The sequence below is a fragment of the Siniperca chuatsi genome, linkage group LG15 (genome assembly GCF_020085105.1).
Source record: "Siniperca chuatsi isolate FFG_IHB_CAS linkage group LG15, ASM2008510v1, whole genome shotgun sequence".
NCBI lineage: Eukaryota > Metazoa > Chordata > Actinopteri > Centrarchiformes > Sinipercidae > Siniperca > Siniperca chuatsi.
The window spans coordinates 2,903,629-2,916,089 of NC_058056.1; the positions used below are offsets into that span (position 1 = coordinate 2,903,629).

Genomic DNA, 12,461 nt, shown 5'->3' on the forward strand with positions numbered 1-12,461 from the left:
GAATGACAGCTATAATAGGAAGAATAATGTCAGCATCAGTAACAGAGCCAATAACAACAACTGTAGTAGCAGTTGTCGAGCAGGAACACGGGGGCAGCAGGTGGCCCAGAACCTGTGTCTCCACTGTGACTCTGTGTTTTGGATGAAGAAATATTGTATTAACACACGTTTTGAATGGCCAATCAGACAACTTCTGCTATGATATTATATTGTTACATACAGATGACAAAACAAATAGCAACACATTCTGACCAGTCACCATGACTATTACAACCAGATGGCCCTGATGAGATGCAGCAACTGCAATGCACAGACATTTATGCAAACCGCTTTTTGACAATTGATCATTAAAAATATTAATGTTATTATATTGGTATATATTATACTAAATCTCTTTGACCCCGCCCCTCTTGTTAATTGGCTACTTGCATGATGTATGGTGCTACATAGCAACTAAAGTTGCAAAATGGGGGAGTCACTGGTTCCTGTGTTTTTCCCCTTTCTGTATTCCAATAAAAAATTTTTATGTAAACAATATCCTCAATGTAACTTAACATGACGTAACAATCCTATAGGTTTCTATTTTGGCCACCAGTATTAATTACTTAAACTTTGTTTCTGAGAAATCAAGTTTTGTCTGTAATTTTGGCATGGCAGACAGGTCGAAATACAACAATACAACAATACCCATGAGCCTCTGATGCCATTGCCATGGAGAAGAAGCCAGTCAAAGTTGGTAGCAAATTCATAACGACTTAGTTGTTACAGTTGAAAACAAAACATGCTGCCATAGTTGCTGAATTCATCCACAACTATCCCAGAATTTAAATGTGAATTGATTTAAGATGCAGATTGTGTTTTCAGTTTTCTCAACACCGTAATCTTTAGCTTCCACTCGCCCTTAGCAACGCACATACCAATTTTAAGCTTGGATGTTTCATGCTGAAATGTAGTTAACGTCTAATTTGAAGTTTTTATGTACACAAGCTTGTACATTCTACTTTTTATCAAAGAATCTGATATTTTCAAACTGAGCTCTGAGATCTTTTGTACTGATGATTTAACCGGTAGGTGCTCCAACTATCAGTCACATAACATTGTCTATGGGAAAAATTAATGGGAATTTTACTTCCTGAACCAAGGGTGCCCAAAATAGCTCATCCCACTTCGCAACTCTATATCAAGCACTGAGCTATGTAAAGCCGTGTTTCCATCCAAAGTACTTTTAGTCCCAGGGAACTACTTTTCAAGGAACTGAAAAGTTCCTTCAGCGCGCTGCTGTCTGCTTTTCCACCATGGTCTAAAGACCTGCAAAGATTAGGCAAATTAGTCTACATCCATTAGGTTACACCCATGTACCATTTCTTTTTATCAATGAAAATTGTCACAGCTGCTAACTCTATTGTTTTAACTTATTAAACACATCACCTGTAATTCAGCATAAGGACCTTTGCTTATTTTAACCTATGTAGTCTCCCTGTTTTAAATACTAAGCTTACCAGTGTATAATGGTGAGATTGAAAGCCACTACTTCCTCAGAACGTTGTAAATATTACAATATGGTAACACAAGCATAAGCATTACGTACATTTTTACATATCTAATAGTATATACTTATAGTATAGTTTAAGTGTTAAATGTTTGATAACATCTGACCAGCCCTTAATGACTACCCTCACACATATATATATTATTTTATTTTGTATATATTTTAATGCAAGGCTTTTAGATTTACAAGAAGAAAGGTGCAACTTAAGAACTAGAAGAACTCAGGCACACTGTCTAGCTTACTGCTGAAATATTTACTAAATCAATGTTTCTGTCTATCCGACCTTCATCAGGTATACCTGTTGACGTTGTGATTTAATAAACATTTCAGCAGTAAGCGAGACAGAGTGCCGGAATTCTTCCCATTCTTTTCAGATACAAGAACAGCCACTTTACACACATTTGGTTCCACAACTATTTATTTATATGAATGTGCAAAATACAGCGTTTGTGTGCTTCAGCAGGAGACATGGGACAAGGGATGCTGGTAGTAGCATGGGTAAACACACTAGTCTCTGCAGCCTGCAGTTCAGTGTGCCGCCCATTTCATCTGAAAAACATGGTGAAAAAAACCAAAACATTAGGTTTTGTCTCACTGCGACGACATTAGCACAATACCATTTTATACGATCGATTTAGCCAACCCTTGCCTTACGAACACCACAATTCTACACTATTAGTGGTTAGCATTAGTGCTTGGTGTTAGCAAACCACTAACATTAGCTTTTGGGCAGAGTAACATATCAGTTAGCGTTATAGCATTTAACAAGCATCATGTGGGCCGTATGTGATTTACCTTAATTCGTTTCTGTGTCTTCCACCATGGCTTCCAACAGCGCATTAGCTGAGTCTTTCAGTTGTTTCAGCTGCACCAGAGAAGGCTGGCCTGTGACCCAGCCAGCAACGCATCCAGACGGTCAAACCAATTGCTGGTCCGCCAGTCGGAGCTCAACCAATCAGAAATGTTCTGTGCAGCAAGCCCCACCCCCAAAGTTCCTGTACTTTTCGAAAGTACTACTCCCCGTGCAGGGACCTTTTGAGGGGTAATATATTGTCCCCAAAGAGTTCCTCCAAAGCTTTCTAGTCCGTGGGGAAAGTTCCTGAGGTGGAAACGCGGCTTAAGTGAAGTAAAGGAGGGCATGGTGAACAACTGCTGAAACACACGGCTAATTTCTAACGTGCATGTAAATGTGCTGACTGTAAACGGACTGACCTTTCCTCTCAAAGCTTTCCTCACGGAGGAAGCAGACCATGGCGAGGAACTTTGTGACCTCCTTCAGGTACATGACTTTAGTGTTGTTCAAGTGGATGATGGCCATAGACTCCTTGTCATAGGGTAAACCAGCTTCACTATCTGTCAGACTGAAGGAGAGGCAGAGACAGAAAAACACACTTAACTGAACTCCAGTGAGTAAAAAATAATGCATCATCTGACACAATACTGGCCCTGTTTCAAACATATGTAGGACTTCTATTGACACAGCATTTTCAATTGTTTCAGGAAACACTCCTGTGTGATATTACAGCCTCTTGGTCTGGACAATTTCAAAGGAAGCACATAATGGTTGTTATTCAGAAAAACAAAAGACCTCTGATTTTAGTATTCATCCAGAGACATTTCAACATGTAGAGTGCAAGGTGGAAAGGGGAGACAGAGAGTGGAAGCAGTGATAGGAGCAGTTTAAAGGCAAATAGAGGAGTCTGAGAATGTAAACACAAGCAGAGCAGGAGGACACAGAGAGAAACTGAGCACTGGACAGAGAAGACATGCTGTTCTTTCTTGGTTTTCTTAATTTATTCTGTTTTCACAAAGAAAGCCAACAAACAAAAGAAAATGTTGTTTGTTTTCTTCATTCCATCTGATGAATATTTATTTTGTCTTCCTGGTTTATATATGTGGGCTTCCTTTTCTTTTTGAAACACATGGGACTTCATTTTACAGTATACATACACACGCCCACTGTAGCATCAACTGTTACCACAGAATCCCGAAAAGCCAGTTTATTAGTATGGCCCTTTCATCACAGGGCTTCACCACTGGCTAAATGATTGAAACAGTATTTGAAAACCTTGCGTCAGACGCTCAGCTCAGGAAAACTCCCACAGAACAGATTAATAGAACTTCTAAAACTGGGTCAATACTCATTTGCAAGTGTGAAGTTTTGGTTTCTGTTGTGGAGAAAACAAAGCAAACAGGACATGATATCATCTGCACTGTTTGAATCCACAACACATCAATCAGCAATCAGATTTTCAAGACATAACCAGAAAAACAGAAATCTCATTCAACCTTATTCAAGAAGTGGTCAATACCATTCCATCTGCATTCATGTTTTCACATTAGCTGCAGCAACTCCATTTCCAAATCCTCTTCTTGGTCTTGGTGTAATGTGAAAAAGTGGTTTTCAGTCTGTGGTGGAAGATGGACAGTGGCTCTGCTGGGAACTTCAGCTGGGAGTTCATTCCACTGCTGTGGGGCCAGGACAGAGAAGAGTCTTGACCAAGATTAGTGACCACAGACTTTTCAAGAGTCCAGGTCCCATCAATAACATGGCTGGGTGCTTTTCTGGGGTCAAAGCACAGCTAAAAGAGATTTGCTGCAGCCACTCACTAGATCTTGTGCTTTAGGAGGTAGCCAAAGAATTGTGTTTGATAGCTGACACACTTAACTTCGACTGCGGTCCTCATTAGAGAATATGAGACATCTTTTGGAAATGAAGAGGATGTGTGCAACACACGCTGTTGTGTCCAACCAGATGGTGTGTGAGGACAAAGGCAATTTCAAGGATGTCGCGTGCATATGGCCCTCTTTTGGAGATGCTGCACAAACTTAAGCAGGACCCAGGTATTCATGGTGAGACATGGGCTAAAATATGAGGGCTTCTGAAGCAAGCAATGAAGGGGAGAACTGTGTTTGAGCTCCTTTGTTGTGAGGCACTTTTTGGTTCTTGCAAGGCTGTGGCAAGAAGCCTTCAGAGTGAGCTAGCAACCGCTGCTGGTGCACTTCAATGCGTAAGGTGCTAAAAGAATGAATACACGCAAGACAGGAAGAAACAGTGGAAAAACATTTTATCAAACACCATGGAATGTGCAGCTGCACACAACCTAAAGTTGCCAAACTCCAGCAGAACAATCAGGATATCAGAGTATCAGAGGACACTGTAGCAGAAAAATCACTGTAGAGATGAGAATTTTATGCGGCACTTGAACTAGTGAGGTCATAAATCGAGTGCAGGATTGATCAAATAGGGATGGTAACGGCAGCACGGGAGAACAAATCCTTGTTGTGGATTCTGTGACGGTCTCACATGCTCAGCTGTAACTGAGACCGACCTGAGCTCCATTCAACTTCCGAGCATCATTGATGGAGCGTCTTTACACCTCCAGCTGTGGATGCTGCATGACCTCACTAAACAAGGAAAGTTTCAAACAGTCCATGAAATTGGAGAATTCATGTCAAAGCTGCATCCACAAACAAAGGGACTCTTCAGTGAAGTGGAAAAGTTGATCCAGCTGTGTTTGTGTCCACTTGTGTCAAGCGCATCCTAAGAGAGATCCTCAAAGTGGGCTTTGTCGGCTGAAAACTTGGGTCCGTAACACTCTCACTCAGATGAGATTAACTAATCTGGCATTGCTGCATGTCCACAGTGACATATTGGATGATAGTGACATCCATCAGCACCACTCCTGAGCGGAAATCTACTTGTGGAGTATAGTTTGCTTAAGGTAAGATAGTTCTATTTTTAATTAGTGCCGCCGTGCAATAATTCCTTATGCTGATGTATTTATTATACACTGTAATAAATGATTCTGTGGTCATGTAGATTTTAATTAATGTATTAGGTAAAATCTATTCAATGTAATTGTGTGATTTTGTGACAATTATTTAAGTAAATTTCATAAAAATGTTTGGAATAAAATCCACTTGTTCTAGTTAAATAAAACATAAGAATTCTGTTTATTTAATTCCAAACAGAAAGAATATTGAGTGAATCCAACCTAATGTAATCAGGCAGTTTCTAATTGAAAGCCACTTCCTGTCCAAGCGCGCTTTTTTGGATGCAGCAGGCTATCATCTAGTCACAGAAGACATTTGAAGATAGTGCAAATGGCGAGTGCCCTTCTTCCACGTTGCTCAACTCGCAAACAGCTGGTTGACTAAGGTAAGGAAACTTATTTTGCTTTCACCTGGAAACTGTTCCTTAAATTATACCATGTTATGGTTTGCTGAAAATGTATTGTTTTAGCTAGATGGCTAAGTGGTTTTACATGTTTCTTTGACTCACTGCACCTGCTGCTTAACTTAATTTATCTCTCTCTCTCCCTTTCTCCTGATTAATTATTTTGACAAATTTCTAGATATTTTCAGTGAAGTCTGTGTTGTCCAGATAATTGTAGAGCTATGTCCATATGTAGTAACTTAGTGTGATGTTGTTGGGCTATATTACGAACAGGGCATTATAGCCTATATTTTGGAAGAATTATATATGGAACCTCTTTTTACAGAAGGGATGAACACCATTCTTCCACAAGATACTGTACAGGGGAGGGATATTATAGTAGGGCAGCATAAATTCACATCTATGGGAGATTTTGGACTGAGGTATTAGACAGCGTTCTTTACCACATCATCAAAACACCAAATGAGGGAATATCTTTTGGAAGAATGGTGTTCCATCCCTCCAGTAGAGTTCAGAGACTTGGAGAATGAATGCCAAGGCGCACTGAAGCTGTTCTGGCCAACACTGTTCTGACAACACCTTCTGGGTTTTATGAGGGTTAAGGTCAGGGGGTGTTGTTTTTTTCTCTATGAACTGTGAGCTTGTAAAGCCCTTTGAGCTGTAACAGTGAATAAGGGGAATAAGTAAACCTGAACTTGAAATTTTTCTTTAATTTGTAATCAACACATACGTTGACATGACTGACATAGGGGTCCTTTATTAAAAATGTATTGTCTAGTGATGTGATATGCCTGGAATTTTTTTTGACAGTTTTATACTATGACACTGATTATAATTTCATGTTGCAGGACACTGAGAACTTGGAGGAACTTGACCTCATAGTGGCAATTACTGTGATCCAAAGCTGGAGCATCTACAAGTGACAGCCCAATGGAGATTGGAATTGTTATTGAGGGCATGGAAGTCATCACAGGACTTGAAGGCATTGCCAGGGCTTGCTCCGTCCTCCTTGGCTTGACCTATTGGCTTGACCTACACACTGAATCTCGATTATCCCAGGCAGCGGAAGCACGAGGTATTCCAAAAAGTTTTCTTGGAACTGGATGCTTCAAAGCTGTCAAACAAAGTCCAGTCCCTCAAGAGCAAACTTATGGCTTGAAATGAGACTGTGGTCACAGTGCACACTTTTAAGTAGTTCTACATTGTCAGTGATTTTGACTATCCCATGAATGTCAGTAAAACTTCTGTTATGGGCTGTTAAATAATGTAGGGCTAATTTAAGTCTTTTAAGTGGTGTGTAGGTGTTTACAGTCTTCAGATATAGGCTATTTTGGAGAATTCTGGTCCGTTTCTTAAAACTGCACTTTGTTCATTTTATGGTTTGTTTTAAAATACAACACAACGATGTGTTTTTGTTCTTTTAGCTGTACATGAATTTTAAGATCATTTTACCAACATTTAAAATAAAGTGAAGAATTATTCAATAACACTTGAGTTTGTTATTCCTAAGAGAGAAGAATATTTAGATTGAATAGCATTTAATAAATTCAAATCAATTCACTGATAAATGTAGATGATTGTTACTCAATTATATATCATTGATATGTAAAATTAAATACATTTTCATTAGTACTATTTAAATACATTTTACGTTTCTGTTTTTCAGATCAACTCAATATTTAGGGGTTCAAGTCCCGAAGGGGCTGAAACCCTTCTGTTAGTGTCGGTTCATTATTATTATTTGTTGTCTGCCACTTCGGCTCAAATTCCTGTGAGCTGGAATAAGCTAGAAACACAAAACTTGGCCCAGTAAATGGAAATGATGTGCACGTGCTTCCAAAGAAATATGAGCCCAATCGGCCACATGGTGGCGCTGTAATTAAGTCTCAAAAATGCAATTTTGAACAGGCCATGCCACTGTCTGAATGACTTGAAATTTCTCTCAAAGTCCAGCTCAATGTGCTCTACAAAAAAACCTCTTGGACCACTAAAGTTTGCCTAACTAGATTTTCTGCCATTTTGAATTTTTTGAAAAACACATTTTTGACATCTCCTAAACTGTAGGTCCGATTGCTACCAAATTTTTGGTGGATCATCATTGGACGAAGCTTATCAAAAGTTGTATAAAGCTTGTTGATATCTTACTTAGTTTTCGAGATATTGACCAATGGACTTCAAAAGGAGCGTGGCTCCGCACATAAATAGACCAAAGCCAACAAATAGTGAAATTGTTTGTTTTCTTCACTCTATTTGTGAAAATGCAAAACAAGCGAGATTTCAAGGCTTTGGTCACGTCTAGGCCACATTTGATCAGGTCTATATTTTTGTTTAAGTTTTAATTAATTCCATTTTGTTTTCTATTTGAATCTACTCATATTAAATAGACAACTATAAAGGGTCTTATTTAATTTATATTCACTCAATACCAAACACAGTTATATTTAATTAATAATATTGCTTTTGATCTATTGACTTAATTTTATTGAGTAGATATGGTGTAACTGTTCTTACAGTGTATTATATAGCCAATTTGTGATTTTTTTACAGGTTGTGTGTAGAGGTTTAGCAGATTAGGACTGTATTGTCATTGCACTACATTTTCATGAACTATTACACCTTGGTTTGGTGTTTCTCTCTGTTAGTGGCTGCTTTAACTAACACTGTGCAAGTCTGACTCCTTTCTGATGGTGTAAGTCATGCTCTGTCATGTGTGCAATTAACAGTGTTCTGGCTGTGTGTGATTAGTTTGGCTGCTACTTTGTGATATTTGTTAAAATAATAGTGGCATCACTATTGCATTGAGTCTACACTGTTGTGTAACTGTAACTATAAGCTCTAACTGATATCTGCTGGGTCCAGGCTATAAGGCTAATGGCACTCATGACTCTTCTCAGGACAAGCCACGGCCCTGTGTGCTGGTGGCTTTCTCAATTTCTGTCTTGATAGGTAATACAAAAATAATGGTGAATCTGCTAATAAACAGGAAGCACTCAACCGATTCTGCAAATTTAGCATCCATCCCTCGTCAGCCACAGCCTGTCGCAAATAATTGGGCAGATAATGCTTTTAACACACTGAATTTAGTGTTATTAAACATCAGGTCTTTGGCAGGAAATGACATTTTTAATTTAATTTTATCACCAAACTCAATCTTAATTTCATGTTTTTAACTGAAACTTGGTTAGACCAAGATAACAGTGCCTTTGTTCTTATCGAGTCTACCCCTCCCAACTTCAGTTTTATGAGCGAAGCTAGAGTGCATAAGAAAGGAGGTGGGGATGCCATTTTGTTGAATGATTCCCTCCAATGCAAGATGTCTTATGGAAATTTTGCTTCTTTTGAATATGTGGCTCTTCAGTTGAATTCCTCTTCTCAAGCTATATTTCTAAATATCTACAGGCCACCTAAGTACTGTGCAAACTTTTTTGATGACTTTACTGAACTGCTGTCTATAATCTGTGACTGTGTAGTCATTGTTAACATCCATGTTGACAACCTCCAGGACAGAGGGACTAAAGAACTGTGTTGTGTTCTTGATAACCATGGACTGACTCAGCATGTGACAGAGCCCACACACAAGAGGCACACTGGACTTAATCATCTCCAAGGGAGAACATTTCTAAGGTTGTGGTGACTGATGTTGCTCTCTCTGATCATTTCTGTGTTTTCTTTGAGAGTGCAATCTCTGTGCACACAAATGTTCGAAGAGAGGTAATCACAAAACAGTATATCAACGAAAACCCTAGTGAAATATTTATTCAGGATTTCTCTTCCACACCCACCCTCTCTTAGGTCTCAGTCAATGAGCTTGTAGATCATTTTCTAAAATTACAAATGTTATTGATGCCATTGCACCCACTAACTTGAAGGTGGTTTCTGGTAAGAAAAGATCTCCATGGAGAAATGTCACCCTAGTAAGAATAGAAAAAAGAGTGTCAAAAAGCTGAATGCAGGTGGCGAAAAACAAATCTCCAGGTTCATTATGACATGTATGAAGAGAGACTTCGCATTTATAATTTGGAACTGAGAAATGCAAGTCATAGTTTTGGGGTTTTGTCCTGTTTCCTGTTTTATTTTGTTGTTCTCTCTTCCCGTCTTTGTTTGCTTTCCCTCCAGTTTAGATTGTTGGCCGCGCTTGATTAATTGCACCTGTGTCTTGTTGTCTCCCCTACCTAAGTGTATTTAGTCCAGGTTTTTTCCTTTGTTCAATGTCAGTTTGTTGTCATTATCATTTTGCATCAGCAGTGGTATGTGGTTTGTCAGGTGTCCCAGCCTTGTTTCCTGTGCTTCTCCTGAAGCTCTTGGGTGTATTTCTGCATTTGCTTGGAGCTCGCCTGGATTTTTGGATTTCGTTTATTGCCTGCTCCTTGTCTGATTTGTTTGCCTGTCTTGGATGCCCTCTGGATTTGGACCTCTGCCTGCCTGACTACCCGTGTAAGCCTTTCCCTGTAATAAATCTATAAATTTCATCTACTTCGCCTCTGAGTCTGCATTTGGGTCCTATTCCTTGTGTTCCCCTCGGGGGGCATCCACTACGACAAAAACAATAATAATAATAATAATAATAATGCACATGCCTTGTTTGCTTCTGTCGACAGGCTAACAAACCCTACTGTGTCAGTAGCCTCTGAACTTCTATCTACCAGGGCTTGCAATGAACTTGCCTCCTTCACTGACAAGTCAGAAAATTAGACACGCAGTCAATGTTCCATATCAGGAACAGGATATGTGTTGTCCCTGTGTCAACTTAAAATCAATTCAAATAGCATGACGCAATTTGATCCTATTAACCATAAAAAAGCTGGAGGACCTGTGAAATCCTCCTCCTGCTGCCTTGATATTCTACAAACAGGCTTTTTCAAAAATGTTTCTAACTGCATTTCCTCAGGTCTTCAACAAATTGTAAACATGTGTCTTCCCATAGGCCCTGAAAACTGCAGTCATCAAGCCACTCTTTAAAAAAAGAACAATCTAGACATGTCACTAATGAACAACTATAGACCCATATCAAATCTTCTGTTTTTAAGTTAAATCACTGAAAAAGCTGTTTCTCAACAGCTGAACAACTTCTTGACATTAAACAATTGTTTTGATGTCTTCCAATCAGGATTTTGACCACAGCATTGAGACTGCTCTTGTTAAAGTCTTCAATGACATCCAATTAAACAGACAGTGGCAGAATTTCAGTCTTAGTATTACTGGATCTCAGTGCTGCATTTGACAAGGTCGACCACAACATATTACTAGACGGACTGGGAAAACTACTAAACTGGTTTGAATCCTACTTAAAGGACAGGGACTATTATGTCTATAGGTAATTATCCATCTGAGCGAACAAAAAGTACATGTGGAGTGCCCCAAGGCTCCATTCGGGGGGCCTCTTCTGTTTAACATCTACATGCTCCCACTAGCTCAAACAACAAAATAACTTACTATAATTATGCAGACAACATACATTTACATAACCATATGTAGGGATCAGTCCCTCTATCTTCAAACTTCATCTAGACACAAGGACTAAAGGCAGTGTTTTGAAAAGGCCAAAAGGGAGGAACTGTTTATGGCCTTGGAAAAATCCTCTAGCATTTGAATAAACATCCTTCCTTGACTTCCCCTGGATTTATAATTGACTTAGCACTCATCAAGTAAAAGTGTCATTCCAACCCCTTTCAGACCTGCTACTGACACTCTCTAACTCCCTTTGGAGTTATGGGTCTTGTCATGATGAGATTAACAGCAGAGATGGGAATAGCTTTCTAATTCAACTGGCTACAACGACAAGGAAAAACAAAACCTACCAAATAATCAGTGAATTACCTTCGACTTACAAGACTGGAGTCTTGTAAGACTGAATAGACTGAACTCTGCATCTTAAATGTAGGTCTTAGAGAAGTTGAATTGATAATCTAATGCTCATTTGTTCCCTCTGATATCTGAAATCAGTCCTTTTCACTAAGGCTAAACTGAATAATAACCTAAATTGCCATTTAAATGACCCATTTACTGCATTTATTTGATTGTGATTTTATGGCATATAACCATCATTAATACTTAATGTATTCACTTTATTCACTTGTTGTAGATATTTAGTTATAAATAAATGTTTCATTTATCTCCAAGTTTTGGTCTATGAATATTTCTTCAAAGCAGAGATGTATTGAGAATTCATAATTTAGGTATACGACTGATTAATCAGATTTCTTTAATTTTCTTCCAATTCGAAGTGGTGCCCCAGAAAATTCACACGAGTGTAAATATTCAAATTTAAATAGTTATAACGTTACATCAAATCACCAAGGGACTATAATCCCATACAAGCGCTGAGTAAGTACATTGAACAAATCAACGATTGGATGTGCCAGAATTTTCTTCAATTAAACAACAATAAAACAAACCAAGCCAGAAATCTTGGTGTAGTCATGGACTCAGACCTGAATTTCAATAGTGACATTAAGATAATTACAAAGTCAGCCTACTACCACCTTAAGAATATCAAGTATTAAAGGACTTATGTCTGAGCAGGATTTGGAAAAACTTGTCCATGCATTTATTTTCAGTCGACTTGACTACTATAGCGTCTTTACAGGTCTCGATCAGCCAGCTGCAGCTGATTCAAAATGCTGCTGCTCGTGTCCTCACTAAGACCAAGAAAGTGGATCATATCACTCCAGTTCTGAGGTATTTACACTGGCTTCCTGTCTGTCAAAGAATTGATTTCAAAATATTACTGTT

General features: G+C 38.8%; 1 protein-coding gene across 6 annotated transcripts in view; it reads right to left on the minus strand.

The window, feature by feature from the left end:
- Nucleotides 1–12,461, minus strand: part of rragd (ras-related GTP binding D) — a 58,341-nt gene that overhangs the window by 16,013 nt on the left and 29,867 nt on the right. For 5 of the 6 annotated variants that reach the window (XM_044167374.1, XM_044167378.1, XM_044167376.1 and 2 more), the window contains one exon: nt 2,762–2,910. In XM_044167374.1, the coding sequence (XP_044023309.1) occupies nt 2,762–2,910 (149 nt within the window). Of the gene's footprint in view, nt 1–2,131; nt 2,649–2,761; nt 2,911–12,461 lie in introns of those variants that run through there. The other variant, XM_044167375.1, reaches the window with a different exon arrangement.